The sequence below is a fragment of the Salmo salar genome, chromosome 15, assembly GCF_965601325.2.
Source record: "Salmo salar chromosome 15, fSalSal1, whole genome shotgun sequence".
Taxonomy (NCBI): domain Eukaryota; kingdom Metazoa; phylum Chordata; class Actinopteri; order Salmoniformes; family Salmonidae; genus Salmo; species Salmo salar.
This window is the reverse complement of record NC_138305.1, coordinates 48,702,604-48,725,330: the sequence shown is the minus strand read 5'-3', so window position 1 is coordinate 48,725,330 and position 22,727 is coordinate 48,702,604. Positions and strand designations below refer to the sequence as shown.

Genomic DNA, 22,727 nt, shown 5'->3' with positions numbered 1-22,727 from the left:
GCGGCAGAATAAGATACCGGGTAGGGAGTGGTCGATTTCATTGCGTTTTTCACTCATCACGTTTATTCCGAAAAATGTCTGTCCTCACTCTAGTTACCTATGGACAAACATTAAGAACACGCTACGTGGTGAGTTGATGCCTATTCGGCAGCTAGCTAAGCTAGGTTTGTATGCGTTGCTACTTTGTATGCGTTGTTGGTTGGCAACCTTTTACTTTACGTTTTTTTGGAACAGATTCCTGTTGGAACGTTCCACAAATTATACCCATCCCTTCAAGCCTGTCAACTCCCAAGATTAGGCTGGTGTAACCGATGTGAAATGGCTAGCTAGTTAGCCGGGTGCGCCCGCTAATAGCGTTTCAAACGTCACTCGCTCTGAGACTTGGAGTAGTTTTTCCCCTTGCTCTACATGGGTAACGCTGCTTCGAGGGTGGCTGTTGTCGATGTGTTCCTGTTTCGAGCCCAGGTAGGAGCGAGGAGAGGGACAGAAGCTATACTGTTACACTGGCAATACTAAAGTGCCTATGAGAACATCCAATAGTCAAAGGTACAGTGGGGGGAAAAAAGTATTTGATCCCTTGCTGATTTTGTACATTTGCCCACTTACAAAGAAAGGATCAGTCTATAATTTTAATGGTAGGTTTATTTGAACAGTGGGAGACAGAATAACAACAAAAAAATCCAGAAAAATGCATGTCAGAAATGTTATAAATTGATTTGCATTTTAATGAGGGAAATAAGTATTTGACCCCCTCTCAATCAGAAAGATCTGGCTCCCAGGTGTCTTTTATACAGGTAACGAGCTGAGATTAGGAGCACACTTAAAGGGAGTGCTCCTAATCTCAGCTTGTTACCTGTATAAAAGAGACCTGTCCACAGAAGCAATCAATCAATCAGATTCCAAACTCTCCACCATGGCCAAGACCAAAGAGCTCTCCAAGGATGTCAGGGACAAGATTGTAGACCTACACAAGGCTGGAATGGGCTACAAGTCCATCGCCAAGCAGCTTGGTGAGAAGGTGACAACATTTGGTGCAATTATTCGCAAATGGAAGAAACACAAAAGAACTGTCAATATCCCTCGGCCTGGGGCTCCATGCAAGATCTCACCTCGTGCAGTTGCAATGAGTGAGGAATCAGCCCAGAACTACACGGGAGGATCTTGTCAATGATCTCAAGGCAGCTGGGACCATAGTCACCAAGAAAACAATTGGTAACACACTACGCCGGGAAGGACTGAAATCCTGCAGCGCCGGCAAGGTCCCCCTGCTCAAGAATACATATACATTCCCATCTGAAGTTTGCCAATGAACATCTGAATGATTCAGAGGACAACTGGTAAAAGTGTTGGTCAGATGAGACCAAAATGGAGCTCTTTGGCATCAACTCAACTCGCCGTGTTTGGAGGAGGTGGAATGCTGCCTATGACCCCAAGAACACCATCTCCACCGTCAAACATGGAGGTGGAAACATTATGCTTTGGGGGTGTTTTTCTGCTAAGGGGACAGGACAACTTCACCGCATCAAAGGGACGATGGACGGGGCCATGTACCGTCAAATATTGGGTGAGAACCTCCTTCCCTCAGCCAAGGCATTGAAAATGGGTCGTGGATGGGTATTCCAGCATGACAATGACCCAAAACACACAGCCAAGGCAACAAAGGAGTGGCTCAAGAAGAATCACATTAAGGTCCTGGAGTGGCCTAGCCAGTCTCCAGACCTTAATCCCATAGAAAATCTGTGGAGGGAGCTGAAGGTTCGAGTTGCCAAACGTCAGCCTTGAAACCTTAATAACTTGGAGAAGATCTGCAAAGAGGAGTGGGACAAAATCCCTCCTGAGATTTACATTTACATTTTAGTCATTTTAGCAGACACTCTTATCCAGAGCGACTTACAGTGGTGAATGCATACATTTCATTTCATGCATTTAAATGTAAAAAAAAATTGTACTGGCCCCCCGTGGGAATCGAACCCACAACCCTGGCGTTGCACACACACCATGCTGGCGTTGCAAACACCATGCTCTACCAACTAAGCCACAGGGAAGAGATGTGTGCAAACCTGGTGGCCAACTACAAGAAACGTCTGACCTCTGTGATTGCCAACAAGGGTTTTGCCACCAAGTACTAAGTCATGTTTTGTAGAGGGGTCAAATACTTATTTCACTCATTAAAATGCAAATCATTTTATAACATTTTTGACATGCGGTTTTCTGAATTTTGTTGTTATTCTGTCTCTCATTGTTCAAATAAACCTACTATTAAAATTATAGACTGATCATTTCTTTCTAAGTGGGCAAACGTACAAAATCAGCAGGGGATCAAATACTCCCCCCCCCCCACTGTATATGAAATACAAATCGTATAGAGAGAAAGTCCTATAATTCCTATAATAACTACAACCTAAAACTTCTTACCCGGGAATATTGAAGACTCATGTTAAAAGGAACCATCAGCTTTCATATGTTCTCATGTTCTGAGCAAGGCACTTAAACGTTAGCTTTTTTTACATGGCACATATTGCACTTTTACTTTCTTCTCCAACACTTTGTTTTGCATTATTTAAACCTCCAATAAATCGGTATCGGCGTTGAAAAATCATAATCGGTCGACCTCTAGTATAGATACACCATCCAAAGTGTAATTAATAACTTCACCATGCTCAGAGATTTTTAGCTTTTTATTTTTTTGCAGATCTATCAATCGGTGCCCTTCTTTGCGAGGCATTGAAAAACGTCCCTGGTCTTTGTGGTTGAATCTGTGCTTGAAATTCACTACTTGACTGAGGGACCTTACAGATAATTGTATGTGTGGGATACAGAGATGGGGTAGTCATTCAAAAATAATCTTAATCACTATTATTGAACACGGAATGAGTCCATGAAACTTATGTGATTTGTTAAGCACATTTTACTCCTGAATTTATTTAGGCTTGTCATAAGGGGTTGAATACTTATTGACTCAAGACAATTTAGCGTTGTAATTTATTTTATTTTTTTATACACATTTTTTTTAACAAAATTGCACTGACATTTGAGTATTGTGTTTGTAGATCAGTGATACAAAATCTACATTTAATAAATGTTTTATTCAGGCTGTAACAACAAAATGTGAAACAAGTAAAGGGTTGTGAATATTTTGAAGGCACTGTATTCAAAGACCTGTCAATAGAAAAACTAAATGCAGCTAGTTCGGCATCTTCCCAGCTTCAGTCTGGAGTGATTGTGTTAGCTGTGTAGTTGGCTAGCTGGGGGCTCTATAGCAACCATTTTTGTTTGCCATAGCAACCTGCCAAATCGAACTAACACCAGCGAACCTTGGCTGGAAACAATACAATGGAATGAACGACCAGATGGCTTGGGTAGCAACCTCGGGACTATATCCTCATGGAAGGATGAAATATTGATTCATTTATTCATTCTAACATTTAATGAAAATATGTCAATCATTATTTCAATAGGTTGGTAACCCGGTGTATAATTAAGTGATAATGCCAGAGTAGCCGTGATTTGGAGGATATATTGGCACGGTTTGCCAGCCCAAGACGAACAACACCCGTGCCAATATATCCTCCAAATCACGGCTTCTCTGGCATTATCACTTAATTATACACATTATTAGCTTGTTGGAAAATGTCGTCAACCGATTGACCATATAACCAGTTGGCAGCACCAATCTAAATGATCGTAGCAGAATGAGAAATGTTCATGCAATGAAGAAAGAGTTAACGGAGATGCAGTTGCGCTCTATCCAATTGTAGCAGTAGGATCAACCTACAGCCCACCCATTTCTTTATAGACAGCAAAACTAGCCAATTGAGCCTTTAGAGCACGCAGCACCTCAGACTTGTTTGATGACAAGAGAAAGATGTGTGCTGGCAGCTGAAAATTTATTTTATTCGATCATGAATAATAATACAAATACACATGTATTATAATTGTATCCGGAAAATTCTCCATATCCATTATAATACTTGTTTTTTTCCGAGTACTCGGCCCAACCATAATCACTTTACAATAATGAACTTTATGATCAGACAATAATGAACTTCATGCTACAAAATAATTGGTGCATTTCCATTATACAAAATATTTTTCAGTGAGAAACTAAATGTTGGTGCAAAGGCTTGTGAAATAGAGGCACTACTACATGATTTAGGTTAGGCCTAGCCTCAGTCATTCAACTTGAACTTTTTATTGAGCATCTTATCAAGCTATAGAGATGTTCAGGAAAAGTTCAAGGTTCTTTACAGATAAGAGTAATCATTGTGCAAGAGCCATGTCATGATGTGGAATATGAAACAAAGTGTCAGGGTGGTAAAAAGGAAAAGAAAAATGGCCCAGATAAGACATCCAATATGGTGAGGTTGGCCCTTAACTGAACTTTGCCCTTATTACCTTTGGAAAGACATGTGCACACACACACAAACACTTCAATGGGTTAAGCATGAACTCCACTGAACAATTTCAGTGATAGGTGTGCACAAGGACCTTCATTTTTACCTCAGAAGTCAAAATGTCTCTAGATGGGCTGATTTGGAAAAATCGGAAATACTACTGACAAAGAGCTGAATGATCCACCTCACTGAAAAGACTCAAAATGCCCCTCACTTATTTTAACCTTGGGTGCTAGGACCCCTAATGATGAAAAACGAAAGTGTTATAACATGTTTTAAAATGGTCGTAGTCAATAACCTAGGCCTACTTAAAATCATCTCTCTGCACCTTTATAGACCACGACAAGCTGCAGGAGCAGAAGAGGTATGTGTGCGAGTTCTCAAAACTTGCAGCAGGCATGTGAGTTTGCTGTCAACTCGGTCAGAAATCGGCATCGACGTTTTATCCTGTTTTCCTACCCTCATGCCGCTTGTTAGATATTATACACATTATTAGCTGGTTAATCATATAACCAGTTGGCAGCACCGATCTAAATGATTGGAGAACTGACTGGAACTTGTCATGCAATGAATAGCGAGTGAACTGAGATGAAGCTGCGCTCTGTCCAATCCAATAATTAGGATCAACCGACAGCCCGCCCATTTCTTTACAGACAGCCGAACTAGCCAATTGAATCGTTTAGAGCATGAAGCACCAGACTTGTTTTAATGACATGAGAAAGAATGCAACAATTAGGTTAGGCCTAGCATTTCCATTATACAACATTTGTTTTAGTAAGAAACTAAATGTTGGGGAAAGGGCTGGTGAAACAGAGGCCAAGATGAATCTTCATGATTTAGGACAAGCCTAGGAAATTCAACTTAAACTTTTTATTGAGCATATTATCAAGCAGGGATAGGCAAACTAGATCCAGCCATGGGCAGATTTTTGTCAGACCGGATGGTTGGGAGGCCGGAACATAATTATAATAATTTGTACTCTGCAAAATGACCACAACTAAGAGATTGAAAATAACAAACACAATCATTTCATACCTTGATTACATTGGGACATGATCACATCTCTTATTTGTGGGAATATTTGAACAGATTTCCTAAATCAAAGTAATTTATAGCTGAATTCCTGGTGATTTTTGGACCAAAAACTAAAATCCTATAATGTTGTTATTTACCGGCAGACAATGTCAGACTCCACTCTGAGGCACATCAATCTGCAGGTTGAACATTGTGAGATTGTAGATGCGTAAGTTGATAGCTGTAAAAATCACCTTAAACTGTTACTCCACATGCTGATATTGACTTTAGTATTAGTGTGTGTAGTTTCAGTTACCCCATAGAGAGCATTGCATTGTGGGTTTTGTAGTCGACTTGAGTTGCAAAAGATTTCCACATGTTGCTACCAACCTTATTATAATGACAAAATGAAACATTTGTTCACAAAAAATATTGTTCTGACAGTGTTATTTAACACCGTAAATTATAGTAATGAGTGGTTTTGGGTGGATTCTTCCTTTAAGTGTTAAACTAATAATGGTTGAAAAATCCATGCTTTCTGGGAATGCTTTAAGGTCTGGAAGTTGACAGGGCTGGAAAGTTCGTTGTCAGAAGTATTACAATGTAAAGTTACTTTTAATCTTTGTCTGCCTATTCCAAGACATGGCATATGGGGGTGTAGTGAGAAACCCGATGGGTTGGACGATTCTCTACATCACTCATCTTGAAAAAACAGATACTAAAAACTTGGAAAATCAATCAAATCGGCTATCATTAACAATGGAAAAATCGAATGATTTATTATTTAAAATATTGAAAATGCGTGGGCTATGGAGAGAAACAAAATGGTGCCGTTTCAGGACATGTGGCAGAAAGTGATGCGGGTTCTGGAGATGGGGGTGTGTGCTAGTGGATCTGGGCAGGTGTGATGTAGTTGATGTTTGTATGATGTTGTTTGTTTGTGTATGTTTTGTATTGTTTATAAAAGACAAAATAAAATCGTACAACAAAATTATGCGACTCTGTAGAAGGACTTGCTTTTAGTTTTTCCCCGTCTCAATTCCACACGCTGCGCTGTTCATCAGTCACAATTTGACAATATTGTCAACCATCAGACTGTTAATTTAATCTGGTTTTAAGGCTACATCTATTATTAGATGTGTGAAATTCACTTCGATATAGTTTAGTTGTAGTTTTGATGGGCCATTATCAGCTGGGCAGGCAACTGTTGGGTGAAGGAGGGGCGGGGGATGACATCTAACACCACTTATAACACAAATGATGTTAGTGATAGACATTCTAACAACATCAGTGTGTTAAATAGAGTTATTTAGGAAAAGTCAAAGGGGTCACAGATTTAAAAAGGCAGAGCTATAAAAAAAAAATTATAATAACCACATGACATTCAAAAGACGATGTTAACTCCTGTAAACGTCCTACCATTGGAAAAGCGAGTCAGGTACAGGGCTTTTTTCCCCCCAGTGTATATTTTGAGCCTGGCTTGAATATGCACTGAAGCAAATGGACAGAGGATAGTCTACATTTCTGTCTGATTCTGTGTGGTGGTTATAATAATACATAGTTATTTTATTAAAGTGCTTTCATGCACCCAAAGCACTACAACACAGTATGAAAAACATCACACAATGTTCAATCAGAACATCTGTACTGAACAAGCAGGGGTGAAAGTAGATTGATTTTTACATAGAGATCCTATTTTAGAATAAGGTGTTTCAATGAAGGCATGGCAAGACGGAAACCACGACGCGAAACTATCGTGAAACGGAGCATGGCTTCGGTTTGGATTGCAGGTTAAACCTTGAATGTCTTCAACAACAAATGTATAAACATTTCTTAGAACGCATGTTTTACGCCCTCATATTTCAAGAAGGGTTCTTGTTTGGTCTAAAGTACTATTGACTTACCAAGACAGAGTGCATGCCCATGTAGACTCTGCTTACACAGACGAGGAAACTCCAGCAGATGGCCAGACTCAAGCCAAACAGGAAAGGGTACTGTGAGCAAGAGCAACAAAGGGGGGGGGGGGGGGGGGGGAAGGGGAGGGGGTTACTACTGTTCACATTAATGATTTAAAAAGTTCAGCATATACATATCATTAGCTGTGCTTAACAAGCTGAATACCAATCAGTCACATTTACAGTGAGTTCTATCTCAAGTGTGTAAAAAGCTATTCAATTACAGTCCTGGAGGGCCACAGCAATAGGCCTATTGGTTGTTCATTAGGCTAGGCTATTCATTAATCAGAGACTGATTCAGACCTGCAACCTGTCGTCACACGTGCTGACATAGACCAATCACGGGCTGGCAAGCTACGAGGAGGCTTTCAGGTAGGATGAAAATGACTATAATCGACCATGATCCTTTAATAGTTACGTCCATTTTCACCATGATCCCTAGTGATTTTTTGGTGCCATTCAGCAATATGGCGCGCTTCAAATTCAAATAATTCCCGGCTTCATGCGCAATCGGGAGTTTTACATAGTCATAGGAATACGTGGATGACGTCAGCGCTATCTACTGGTTTTAATGTCTATGGTGAAACCAGGTGGGAGAACTATCAGGCCAATCAAGGAAAGTAGTTTATTAACCTATTAGACTAACCACAAGGAAGAAAAGAAAACAAGTTGTACAATGCCTTCGAGGGTCAGGATTGAATAGCCCCGTTGTCAAAAATGTACAGTAATGAGACTCTTTTCAAGTATCAGAATAGGCCTACCAAAATAAATATTATTCTTAAATTGATTAAATCTATTTTTATTTATTTTTTAAGTATTCAGACCCTTTTATTTTTACTCCGTACTTTACTGCCTCAATTCTTCTCGGGTACGACGCTACAAGCTTGGCACACCTGTATTTGGGTAGTTTCTCCCATTCTTCTCTGCAGATCCTCTCAAGCTCTGTCAGGTTGGATGGGGAGCGTCGCTGCACAGCTATTTTCAGGTCTCTCCAGAGATGTTCGATCAGGTTCAAGTCCGGGCTCTGGCTGGGCCACTCAGACTTGTCCCGAAGCTACTCCTACGTTGTCTTGGCTGTGTGCTTAGGGTCGTTGTCCTGTCGGAAGGTGAACCTTTGCCCCAGTCTGAGGTCCTGAGCGCTCTGAAGTAGATTTTCATCAAAGATATCACTGTACTTCGCTCCGTTCATCTTTCCCTTGATCCTGACTGGTCTTCCAGTCCCTGCTACTGGAAAACATCCCCACAGCATGATGCTACCACCACCATAGGTATGGTGCCAGGTTTCCTCCACACGTGACACTTGGCATTCAGGCCAAAGAGTTCAATCTTGGTTTCATCAGACCAGAGAATCTTGTTTCTCATGGTCAGAGCCTTTTAGCAAACTCCAAGCGGGCTGTAATATGCTTTTTACTGAGGAGTGGCTTCCGTCTAGCCACTCCACCATAAAGGCCTGATTGGTGGAGTGCTGCAGAGATGGGTGTCCTTTCTGGAAGGTTCTCCCGTCTCCACAGAGGAACTCTGTCAGAGTAACAATAAGGTTTCTAAGAACCTGTTTTTGCTTTGTCATTATGGGGAAGTGTGTAGATTGAGGAATTTTTTCAACTGAATTCATTTTAGAATAAGGCTGTAACGTAACAAAATGTAGAAAAGGGGCAGTACTTTCTGAATGCACTATGTAGGTATATTAAAATATCAATATCATACAGTGAACACCTAAGCCTATAGGCCTTTGCATGCAATGCCATGATACATTTAGTGTCCAAATCTCTGACAGCTGAACAATCATTGTTTTAGGAAAGTAGCCTAAACCCCCCCCCCCTCTCCTTTTTTTATTGGCTATAAAGTTTTACATATCCTACACATTGAAATACAAGGAATAATGTTTTTGTAAATTGTTATTGGCTGTTTGAGGACAGGTAAATGTGGCTAAATTGGCCAAAATCCCTCGTTTATTGATGGCGCTGACTGGGCTGGTTGGATCTGAATGCATATGGATGTCCATTCAATTTCTCAAATGTCCGGTAAATAACATTTTCTGAAGGAAACTCAAATGGCATACTTGTTATGAAGATTTTAGACAATTCACATTCAAATCTGTCGCCCAGCTCGACACCATAAAGACGGGAAGTGTCCAGTGTCACTGATTATACCTGCACATCATTGTTCACCAGCAGCCCCAAACATCTAAAGAATAAGCTACAAACCAACCAAATAAACTTGTAAGAATTGTATTTAAACTCCCCCATACTCATCTGGAGGTTGAGCATTTTTTCATCTCTATATCTATGTAATTATATACGTACAGTCGTATGAAAAAGTTTGGGCACCCCTCTGAGGCTGCATAATAATTTACTCTGTCGTCACAGAAAATGATCACAGTGGCATGACATTCATTTTCTAATAAAAGCTGAGTACTGGGGTATTGTCCAGACAAAGATTTTTAGTGTAGCAATATTAAGTTGTATGAAATTAAATCAGATGTGAAAAATAGGCTATGCAAAAATTTGGGCACCCTTGTCATTCTGTTGATTTGAATACCTGTAACTACTTAGCACTGATTAATTGGAACACACAATTGGTTTGGTGAGCTCATTAAGCCTTGAACTTCATAGACAAGTGCATCCAATCATGAGAAAAGGTATTTAAGATGGCCAATTGCAAGTTGTTGTTCTCTTTGACTCTCCTCTGAAGAGTGGCAACATGGGGGCCTCAAAACAACTCTCAAATGACCTGAACACAAAGATTGTTCAACATTATGGTTTAGGGCTGGGCGATATGGACCAAAAGTCATATTCCGATATATTTAGGCTGAATATCGATATAAGATATATATCCCAATATTTTTTCCGCAAAGTGAGAGCAAATGTTCAGTCAAAGTCAAAGCCAGATATGACATGTCTCAAGTAGTTTTATTGAAACCGGCTATTTCAGTTAACAGTTGAAAAATCAAATGAATAAATAATAAACAGGGCTCTTCACCTGGTTCAGATTAAATGCTCAGCTGTTCAAATAACAATAACATGTAAACATAAACACTGTATAACAGGATTACCTTTTTTGAAATCAAAGCTCCATAAGGTGCATTTAAATAAATAAAAATATCTTAAACAAAAATAGCCTATAAAATAGGCCTCTTTCTGAAATATATATGAGAAAAGTCAACTTTAAATGGCTTATTAAAATCAAATTACAGATTTCTTCTCCTTTCTAACAAATCCAGATGCAAATAACCAACATTACAAAATAATAAAATATGACAAACCCTAGTAAGGGCAGCAAGTATATATAAATAAAGAGCTCAGTTTGAGAAAATGTTTTTTAAACATCAGCCTGTGATTACCATTTGCTTTTTGTTAACTCAATTTCTTATCTGAACAGCCTCAACCAGTTGCATAAGAAACAGACTATCAACTCAAACATTTTCACCCTCTTTTTTTACTTTGATAAACAGTAATGCTGTCTTGAGGTAGACATTAGGCACACTGCGGGAAAATGAAGTTTGCAGTGAGCTTTGTTTCGGGGCTGGAGCTTTTTCGGGTTGTCGACGGCTTGCGGCTGGGGCTTCTGCAGCAGTTTGTGCCACTGTTTTAGGTGGTGAAAAAGATTTGTAGTGCTTCCACCCCTGGCTGTAACTTTTTTATGGCACTGCCTACATATAACGTGATTTTGTTGCTCATCTGATACTTTGAATCCGAACCATCTCCAAATTACTGAGCCAATGCTTTTTCTTTTACTAACCAATTCCTCCTCAAAACGCTCAGCAGACGCTGTTGCTTCCTCCATGTTTGTTGAAGTGTCTGTTCCTGCCCCTCCCCCCTCTGTGCATGAAAGAGGGGCGGGGCGCGGGGAGCAGCGCAGAGAGCTCCGGGTCTGCAGCTTGCTTGGAGCAAGGATCAAAGCGCAAATTTGAACTATAGCGATATATGCGAAATGGTCTAATTTCATATCACATTTAAAATATATCGATATATTTTTTATATCGATATATCGCCCAGCCCTATTATGGTTTAGAGGAAGGCTACAAAAAGCTATCGTAAAGATTTAAGCTGTCAGTGTCCACTGTGAGGAACATAGTGAAGAAATGGAAGACCACAGGCACAGTTCTTGTTAAGGCCAGAAGTGGCAGGCCAAGTAAAATATCGGAGAGGCGAAAGATGGTGAGAACGGTCAAAAACAGCCCACAGACCACCTCCAAAGACCTACAACATCATCTTTCTGCAGATGGTGTCACTGTGCATCGTTCAACAATTCAGCGCACTTTGCACAAGGAGAAGCTGTATGGGAGAGTGATGCGGAAGAAGCCTTTTCTGCACACATGCCACAAACACGCACATTTGGACAAGCCAGCTTCATTTTGGAATAAGGTGCTGTGGACTGATGAAACAAAGATTGAGTTATTTGGTCATAACAAGGGACGTTATATGCATGGTGGCAAAAGAACACAGCATTCCAAGAAAAACACTTGCTACCCACAGTAAAATTTGGCGGGGGTTCCATCATGCTGTGGGGCTGTGTGGCCAGTGCCGGTACTGGGAATCTTGTTAAAGTTGAGGGTCACATGGATTCCACTCAATATCAGCAGATTCTTGGGAATAATGTTGAAGAATCAGTCACAAAAGACAACGACCCAAAACACTGCTCGGCATTTATGCAGAGGAACAAGTACAAAAGTTCTGGAATGGCCATCCCAGTCCCCAGACCTGAATATCATTGAGAATCTGTGGGATGATTTGAAGCGGGCTGTCCATGCTCGGTCACCATCAAACCTAACTGAACTGGAGATGTTTTGTAAGGAGGAATGGTCCAAAATACCTTCATCCAGAATCCAGACACTCATTAGAGGCTATAAGAAGCGTCTAGAGGCTGTTATTTTAGCAAAAGGAGGCTCTACTAAATATTGATGTGATTTTTCTATTGGGGTGCCCAAATTTATGCACCCTTCTATTTTTTTTTAATGCATATTGCACATTTTCTGTTAATCCAATAAACCTCATTTCACTACTGAAATATTACTGTGTCCATCAGTTATTTGATAGGTCAAAATGAAATTGCTGATCCAAACACCCAATTATTTATAAATCGAAATCATGGAAATTGTCAGGGGTGCCCAAACTTATTCATACGACTGTATTTATGGAAATAAGTCCAACTTTATTGTGCAATCTCAGTCACTTAAAATCTGTGTGTATATGTTTTTTTTTTTTCACTGACAAAAATCGTATCAATCATAACTGTGCAGCAACAATTTGATGAATGGAAAGAGACATTGTTACAAAATACCAAAAAGTTGAATGACATTCAGAGATTGTCAAGACATGGCTTCGGTACAAGGTAGGGAGGAATGTATTTTCTGTTTAGTCTATTGTGGTGCTGAAAATGTGCCCAAAGTCAGTATGCTTTGTTTATTGGTTGTGTGGTACATTGGCACAGAAACATATCGGTGAAAAATGTGTTGCATATAATTTATATAATTATGGCATCAAAATGTAAAAAAATCTGATTTCCCCCTAGCTGGTCATCGTCTGCAGCTGGCTCTAATCGTAGTATAATGAAACAGGCAGGGAGAGTGCGCTCATCTGTGGTGGGCAGTGAACCCCCAACCTTCTGTTCCTGCGTGGCATCGACTGTGCCACAAAAGCATGCTGAAGTGGCAGTCGTTCTTGTCATTTGTGGTAGTAAACATTATTTTGAGTTAATTCTATGGTCTGTCCCTTAGAGGTATGGTTTTACTGCAGGGGCAGCAGTGGTCAATAATATGGTCAGGGGTCATGTAGGCTAAGATCAAGGAAGGGCAACTCCAGTTCTAGGGGGCCAGAGTGGTGTCACACCTTATATCACTGGTGTCACACAGTGACAGTGATATAAGTGGTGTCACACTTATATCACTGTACAGACTTACCTATGGATTGTGGATGATGACACAGGGGTATCAGTCTACTCAATGACACCCAAAGATGATTAGCATCGTAGCACTTATCGCGGGAATCTAAAACTACTGAATTGAGCCACATTTATTGTACCAGTCAACCTAATATATGTAATGAACACTTTCCCAGAGGAAAAAACAATACAGCATGGATGTCTTGGAGTCCGATAACTGAGGACGTTGTGGGGGAAAAAAAGCACTTGGGTATTGAGTAGACTGATACCCCTGTTTCATTTATCCCCAATCCTTAGGTAAGGCTGTACAGAGAAATATGATTGTCAGTACGCACAATAGGCTGACTGGGCAGGTGATTTCCCTCAGTCAAAGTCCCTGATAAGAGCTACAACGCTAATATTTGCGTAAACTCTTCAAAGTTGTGTTCTGTGGGTGTCACCGAGTAGACTGATACCCCATTTCATTACAACACTCCAACCTCGTTTAACATTATCTAGTCTAAATATGGCATAATTCCACCAATTGGAATGGTCTGCGTCACTTTCAAATGTGTACTTTTATTTTGAAGGTCAACTGCAAGATTCCACTAATCCTGCTGCCCAAAGATAGATAGTTATTTTCATGAACAGAAGTTCAACAACAAGTGGCTACCTAGCTAATACTTACTCAAATGGATTCCTAAAATCAATCATTGCTAAGAATATTAAAAATGACTGCACTTTCTACTGGTCATTGTTTTCAGGCTGGTTACATTGGTGCTAGCTAGGTACCAAGTTAAAGCTAGCTACCGCAGAAGGCGGTAGCTAAAAATATCTGTACATCAAAGTAATTTGCAAACGGCTACGGACGTGAGTGCTACAGGTCGGTAGTCATTTAGGCAGGTTACCTTAGTGTTCTTGGGCACAAGGACTATGGTGGTCTGCTTGAAACATGTTGGTATTACAGACTCAGACAGGAAGAGGTTAAAAATGTCAGTGAAGACATGTGTCAGTTGGTCAGCGCACGCTCAGAGTACACATCCTGGTAATCCGTCTGGCCTTGTGAATGTTGACCCGTTTAAAGGTCTTATTCACATCAGCTGCGGAGAGCGTGATCACATAGTCGTCCAGAACAGTTGATGCTCTCATGCATGTTTCAGTGTTACTTGCCTCGAAGTGAGCATTAGTTATTTAGCTTGTCTGGTAGGCTTGTGTCACTGGGCAGCTCTCAGCTGTGCTTCCCTTTGCAGTCTGTAATAGTTTGTAAGCCCTGCCACATCCGACGAGTGTCAGAGCCGGTGTAGTACGATTCGATCTTAGTCCTGTATTGACTCTTTGCCTGTTTGATGGTTAGTCAGAGGGCATAGCGGGATTTCTTATAAGCGTCCAGGTTAGAGTCCCGCTCCTTGAAAGCAGCAGCTCTACGCGAATGTTGCCTGTAATCCACGACTTCTGGTTTGGGTAAGTAAGTACAGTAACTGTGGGGACGACGTTGTCGAAGCACTTATTGATGAAGCCAGTGACTGATGTGGTGTACTCCTCAATGCCATCAGAAGAATCCCCAAACATATTCCAGTTTGTGCTAGCAAAACAGTCCTCTAGTTTAGCATCTGCTTCATCTGACCACTTTTTTACAGGCCGAGTCACTTGTGGTTCCTGCTTTAACTTTTGCTTGGCGGAATACAGCTCAGTGAGTGCGGTCTTCGTGCCAGCATTAGCCTGTGGTGGTACGTAGAAAGCAACGAAAAATAGATGAAAACTATCTAGGTAGCTAGAAGAGGTCGACCGATTAGTCGGAATGGCCGATTAACTAGGGCCGATTTCAAGTTTTCATAATCGGAAATCGGTATTTTTGGCCACAGATTTATTTTAAAACTAGGCAAGTCAGTTAAGAACACACATTCTTATTTTCAATGACGGCCTAGGAACAGTGGGTTAACTGCCTTGTTCAGGGGCAGAATGACAGATTTTTACCTTGTCAGCTCGGGGATTTAATCTTGCAACCTTACGGTTAACTAGTCCAACGCTCTAACCACCTGCCTTACATTGCGCTCCACGAGGAGCCTGCCTGTTACGCGAATGCAGTAAGAACCCAAGGTAAGTTGCTAGCTAGCATTAAACTTATCTTATAAAAAACAATCATAATCACTAGTTAATTACACATGGTTGATGATATTACTAGTTTATCTAGCCTGTCCTGCGTTGCATATAATCGCTTAGGTAAACGTTGCTCCAACGTGTACCTAACCATAAACATCAATGCCTTTGTTAAAATCAATACACAGAAGTATATATTTTTAAACCTGCATATTTCGCTAAAAGAAATCCAGGTTAGCAGACAATATTAACCAGGTGAAATTGTCACTTCTCTTGCGTTCATTGCACGCAGAGTCAGGGTATATGCAACAGTTTGGGCCGCCTGGCTCGTTGCGAACTAATTTGCCAGAATCTTACGTAATTATGACATACCATTGCACAACCTTCAATGTAACAGGAATATTTAGACTTCGGGATGCCACCCGTTAGATAAATACGGAACGGTTCCGTATTTCACTGAAAGGAAAAACGTTTTTTTTGGGGGTCCTCCAATAACCGGTATCGGTGTTGAAAAATCATAATCGGTCGACCTCTAGTAGATAGAGTATCTCATGATAAACTGTAGCCCAAACCATTTCAGGCGAGCAAAACCCTGAGACTTCCGTAAATATTGTGCACCAGCTATTGTTTACAAATATGCATAGGCCCCCACCCTGTGTCTTACCAGATGCTGCTGTTCTATCCTGCCGATAGTGTATAACCCGCCAGCCGTATGTTACCAATGTTGTTGTTCAGCCACGACTCAGTGAAACACAAGATATTACAGTTTTTAAATGTCTCGGTAGGATATACGTGCTTTCAGTTCATCCCATTTATTTTCCATTTATCTGACAGTACGGATGGCAACGGCAGATTAGCCACTCGTCGCCTGATCCTCACTGGGCACTCCGATCTCTTTCCGAAAAATCTCAGTTTCTTTCTCCTGCAAATGACGGGGATGAGGGCCTGTTCGGGTGTTTGGAGTATATCCTTCCCATCCGACTCATTAAAGAAAAATTATTTGTCCAACTCAGTGAGTAAATCACTGTTCTGATGTCCAGAAGCTCTTTTCGGTCATAAGAGATGTTAGCAGCAACATGTACAGTATAAGATTTTTACATTTTTAACAGACTTTTTGACAGTGCTACTTATGGTAGTGGTGGAGCTAGGCTTGCACGTGCAAATTTAGCACACACAACATTCTAAAAAAGAAGTGTTATTTGACGTGTATCGTTTTTGACACGCAAAAACCAAAACGACATTGCATAAATGTTGTAGGCTACACCAGCGAACTATGGAACGCTGTTTGGGTCTTTGCGTGTCAAAAAAGATACGACAAATAATTTAAAGCGTTCATAAATTTGTTGCAGTTATTTCACATTGATTACACCATCACTCGTATTTCATATGTCACAACGACACATCGATACGTATGCTATGACGCTGGTAAAGTTGTCTCGCGCACCTACAGTGCTGGTCATAAAAAAGAGCTAGCTAGCTCATGGAAGCAAACAATGTTCTTCCCCAAAAACATAGCAAAACTACTTAATCTGTTTTAGTTGCTATAGTTAACTTTTTTAGGATAGGGGGCAGCATTTGGAATTCTGGATGAAAAGCGTGCCCAAAGTAAACTGCCTGCTTCTCAGGCCCAGGCGCTAGGATATGCATATAATTGGTAGATTTGGATAGAAAACACGAAAGTTTCTAAAACTGTTAAAATAATGTCTGAGTATAACAGACATTATTTGGCAGGCAAAACCCCGAGGACAAACCATCCATGATTTTGTTTTTGGAGGTGACAGTGTTTTCAGTGGGTTTTCTATGTGGATCTAGATTTCTAAGGCACTTGCTTGCAGTTCCCATCACTTCCACTGGATGTCAACAGTCTTAGAAATTGTTTGATGTTATTCTTTTGAGTAATGAAGAAGTATGGCTGTTCAGAACGAGGGTCAAGTCTAGTGTACGGTTGTGGTTGGGGCACGCGGCCTGAAAGCTCGCTCCACTTTGTTTTCGTCCGGTATTAAACACAGTTTATCCGGTCTTAAATTTGATCGATTATTTACGTTAAAAAAATACCTAAAGTTGTTTGACATGTTTGGATCAAGATTACAGGTAACTTATTAGATATTTTGTAGTCATGTTGCGCGAGTTGGAACTGGTGTTTTTCTGAATCAAACGTGCCAAATAAATTGACATTTTGGAGATATAACGACGGAATTTATCTAACAAAAGGACCATTTATGATGTTCTGGGACATATTGGCGTGCCAACAGAAGATCTTCAATAGGTAAGGCATGAATATATCGTTATTTCTGAGTTTTGTGTCGCGCCTGGCAGATTGAATTATGATTGACATGTGTTTGTTTGATGAGGTGCTGTCCTCATAATAGCATGGTTTGCTTTCGCCGTAAAGCCTTTTTGAAATCTGACAGTGGCTAGATTAACAAGAAGTTAAGCTTTAATTTGGTGTATTGCACTTGTGAATGTATGAAAGTTAAATATTTCTAATAAAAAAAGAAATTTTACACTCTGCCATTTCACCGGATGTTGTCGAAACGTTCCGCTAGCGGAACCCCTAGCCGGAACAGGTTAACTAGCTAACTATATAGCTAGTTGTCCTCTAAAATAACCCTCATTTATAAGACAGTTCTTATTTGATTAATGGTGGTCAGACACATCTATGTGAAGCTAGCCCCAATAAGGATTAGCCACAATAGTGGACTTTGCGGTTAGCCTTCAAAATAAAAGTATGTTATTGACAGTGATACAAATGAATACAAATAGTAGAATTATTCCATAACTGAATAAATCATGCTAAACGAGGTTGGAATGTTATAGAAAAATCAACAAAAGACAATTTGTTAATTTGACAAATCTGTTGAAATCACACTGGATGTATTATACTTTAGAATTGCATTGGGGGCATACTTATTTCATTGTCCAGCCTTACCTATGGATTGTGGATCAATGACATGGGGGATCAGTCTACTCAGCAACACCCAAAGAACATTAGCGTCGTAGCTCTTATTGCGGGACTCTGAAACAACTGAATTGAGCCACAGTTCTTGTCAACCTATGTGTATTGAACACTATTCCAGAGGAAAAACAATACTGTGTGGATGTTTGAGTCTGATAACCGAGGACATAGGGGAACAAATATCTTAGCTATTGAGTAGACTGACACCCCATTTCATTGATCTCCAATCCTTAGGTAAAGCTGTACAGTGCCATATGAATGTCAAGACACACAATAGGTTGACTTGGGAAGGTGATTTCACATGAGGGCTACAACGCTGATTTTTGCGGAAACTTTTCACAGTTGTGTTCTGTTGGCTGTCACAGAGTAGACTGATACCCCATTTCGTTGCTTCACATTCCAACCTTGTTTAACATTATCTAGTCTATATATGGCACGATTCCACCAATTGTAATTTTCTGCGTCACCTTCAACTTTGTACTATTTTGAAGACAAACCGCAAATTCCACTATTGTGCCTATTTTCACAACAGATAACCCGGTCCGGTCGAGCCTCACTAGCCAGATGATGCTAGCTGGCTGCTTATAACGTTCGTTTTGGGAAACAGGCTTAAGTAGCTGGCTAGGTATTTATTTTCATGAACTGAAGTGCAATTTAAATAGGAGAACAACAATACTTACAAGGATTCCGGCTAAATCATTGCTAAGAATAATGAAAATGACTGCAGTTTCTACTGGTCATTGTTTTCAAGCTGGTTTATTGGTGCTAGCTTGCTACCCCAGAAGTTGCGGTCGAACAAATGCTTTATTACCAACGCGGTACAGGAAACATCGTTTGTGGCCGGTGTTTGCGGACATTTTTGTAAAGTTTTGACAGTGCTACTGATAGTAGTGGTGGCGCTTGGATTGCACGTTCTAATTCATTACACACAACATTCTATAATAGAACTGTTTTATTTGAGTGTATCTTTTTGTTGACACCAAAAGACCCAAACGGCGTTCCATAGCGACCAGACAAAGGCGATGAAGGAGGGGGGCGTCGCCGCCGAGCACTCGGTAAAAAAAAAAAAAGTTTTAAATCATGCACATGCGCAGAAATATCCGTATTTTTAGCCTGGGCAAATTGGGACACAAACGCCGTATCCCGTTGCCACGCCATTACAAAAACTCTCCATGTAATGCTAAAGCCCCCATGCAGTCTTTATTTTTTATCATCACTTTATATAATAAATCACTGTGTTATATATATATATATATATATATATATATATATCTCTCTCTCTCAAATATATTTGGTCATTTCCCTGAGCCACTTAAATGCTCTGTCCGAATGTGTGGGCGTGGGGATACACATTTTAATATATTTAGAGTGCCTTTAGAATGAGGTGGATAAATGTTTCATGAGTTTAGTTAATTTCAATACAGAATCCCAAAATACAAAAAAATTGTTTATAAACAAATATTATAGTTTCAAAATTGATCATAGGCTAGGTTTGATGATAGCCTACCTGCCAGCGTCCATATGTGAGTAGGAAGAGAGAGAAAGGGATGGCAGTCCCGGACATGGCATGCGTTGATGGCATACTGTACTCGGAGTTGTAAAACACCTCCACTTTAACCACAGGCGGAGATGCTGGTCGCGTCCAGCGGACAATGTCTTTGGTAGATTGGCCGAGGAAAAGATTCCAAATCCAGACCACAAGGATTCGCCGGCTGACAAAAGCATCTACATTCCAAATTAGGAAGGGGAAGAAAACAATGAAGAACATCTCGTTACCAAGCTCGGACCCGAATGTGAAAAGGTAGAATAGGAACTTATTCTGAATAATAAACTCCTGGCCTACATCCCCAGTCAGTGAGTTCCTGCGAAGAGGTTTGACCCTTTCACTAGAGTCCCCATTCTCGCGGTCACTCTCAACCGCTTTGGACGGCTTCCCAGTCAATCTACAGCCGCTACTTTGTCTGTTTCCCTCAAGGGAGACCGTCTCTTGTTCGGTTGTCTCCCCTATCCCAGACAACAGAGCTGTTTCATGTTGCAGCTTGTTTGAACAGTCGTTATGTTGTTCTCCGGCAGTTACGTTTCTTTGCAGAGGACCTTCGATTTGCTGTCTGCCAACATGTCCCTCGCCGTTTCCACTTTGGTCCTGGTGGCGTTTCACGCAGGCACCGTTAACAAAAAAATCATTTTCCCATTCTTTCCTGCTCAGTTTGACTGGGAATGAGCCTTGGACACCACAGAGCTTTTGAAATGATGCTACATGGTGCGGATCTTGCAAATACCCACAACACCGTATGAACATCGTTTTTAGATCTTTCGCCATAGTACGTCTGACACAAACTAGTTCAGCTAGCTAGCCGCCCTCCAAATCACATGCAAGATGGAGTCTCGTCCGCTACTGTAGGTAGTTTTCCCAGACAAAATAGAGGAAATACGATGACCTCCAGTTTAGGCGAAAAGTCGTTGGAATACAAAATTTCCGTAAACTAGCTAGATATGGGGAGGTCCGATGGTGTCTAGCTACTAGTCACAAAAATAATCCGTACCAGTTATGCCTGTGTCAGGCGCGTTCGATGATTTATGAGAAACTAACCACCATAACGATTAGCAACATTAGTAGAATTTGCGGGTTGACTTCAAAATAAAAGTCCCTAATTGAAAGTGACGCAAACAAAGTGGAATTATGGACGACTCGACAATGCTAAACAAGGTTGGAATGTTGTTACATAATTAAAATACATTCAGTTCACCAAATCCACCTTCTGCACCTCGAATAAAATAACGAATTACTACCACGCAGGTCGGCTGATCCAGCAGCAGTACAGTATCCCGAAAGATCATTGATTAACTGTTTACTTATGTACTTCCAAAAAAAGGTCTAAGGGCAGTAATGACGATAGATGCTCTACAAAACTCCATATTTTGGTGAGTACGGAACGTATTGACATTAACGTTTGGAGAGCTGGGTCTAGAGATTCAAAACACTTACTCAAAATTAAGAAAATAAAGAAGTTCATAAGATGTTGAGGAATTGCACTTGATGAATAGCACCTTTGCTTAACTATTTAACCATATGAGAAGTTTGTGAGGAATTTCACAAACTAAGATTATGATTCTTACAAACGGCTTCTTAAAATGAGTCGCTATGCAACTGATTTAGTTAGCAATAGCGAACATGTTCGTATTGAAATTAGTTCTAAAACATGTTGAGTTTCAAATAGTAAACACTGAAACTTTCAGATTTAGTTTGTCAGCGAGTTAAACATTTAATTGCTTTCATTAGCTTATAAAACAAGGGTTTAGTTATCTTGGAATTATGAATAAAGTTAAGCAAAGTTACTATTTCTCAAGTTCATTAGCGACGTGCTTGAAACCAATAAATATGCCTATGTGATAGGGATGATAGGATCAGTGTTGCCAACTCAGCAAGGAAAGTAGCTATTGGCTGTCCTAAAAGTCGCTAAATGACATCACCTCATTTTCATAATTGGCCATGTGCATGTAATTGTGATGGAGGCTGTAGGAGAGAGGAATGACATCATGGGAGAGACAAAGTGAGTAAACTCCCTAAATATGTTTAGAACTACAAATGAGCAAGCTGCAGTGGCACACAGTGAATAGAACCAGATATGGAGGCCATTCCTTGAGCACTTTATGGACCCCATTGTTAATTCCCGTCATAAGAGGCATTGTCAGTCCCTATCCCCGGGAGTTCTCTTTAAGACAACACTTCGAGCTATAGATTTGGCATCTCCTCCCTCCAACTCAACAAGCCCCAGAAATGTTGATACAATTGTCTGCTTGGTGTCAAAGTACCTTATCACAAGCCCCAGGTACTTAGAAACACTTACATCCGTGGACTCAAGGAGGAAGCTGAAACGCTGGTCACCCACATCCACGACCAACGTTTTCAGAAAGTATGGTGCTAGAACACCATTAATCATTTCTGTGCACTTTGAAGTGGGTAGCAGCAGTGGAGTCTGAGAAAGCAGCTCTACATGCTTCTCCAATGTGATCACATGCCAGCATGGAACAGTGTTCGATAGCTAATGCCATGATGGCCTCAGCCTTTTTTGCAGAGTTAATTTTTTTTAACCTCTCTAGGGTAGGGGGCAGTATTTTCACATCCGGATAAAAAACGTACCCGATTTAATCTGGTTATAACTACTGCCCAGAAACTAGAATATGCATATAATTGTTTGATTTGGATAGAAAACACCCTAAAGTTTCTAAAACTGTTTGAATGGTGTCTGTGTATAACAGAACTCATATGGCAGGCAAAAACCTGAGATTCTGTACAGGAAGTGCCCTCTCTGACCATTTCTTGGCCTTCTACACTCTCTTTATTGAAAACAAAGGATCTCTGCTGTAACGTGACGCTCTCAGGCTCTCAGAAGGCGCCAGAACGTTGAATGATGACTTTGCAGCCCGTGGCTGAAAAACAGTAGCGCATTT

The 22,727-nt window shown here is 40.6% G+C and overlaps 1 protein-coding gene across 3 annotated transcripts in view; it reads right to left on the bottom strand.

Moving 5' to 3' along the window:
• The window catches only part of LOC106571509 (sphingosine-1-phosphate phosphatase 1), a 37,248-nt gene extending 16,353 nt beyond the window's left edge, over nucleotides 1-20,895 (bottom strand). The window contains exons 1-2 of one of the 3 annotated variants that reach the window (XM_014144680.3): nucleotides 19,783-20,888; nucleotides 7,313-7,402 (exon numbers count right to left, since the gene is read on the bottom strand). In XM_014144680.3, coding sequence (XP_014000155.1) covers nucleotides 7,313-7,402; nucleotides 19,783-20,595 — 903 coding nt within the window. In that variant the 5' untranslated portion in view covers nucleotides 20,596-20,888. Of the gene's footprint in view, nucleotides 1-7,312; nucleotides 7,403-18,955; nucleotides 19,263-19,782 lie in introns of those variants that run through there. The other 2 variants (XM_082961854.1, XM_082961853.1) reach the window with 2 other exon arrangements.
• Nucleotides 20,896-22,727: the final 1,832 nt, after the last annotated feature.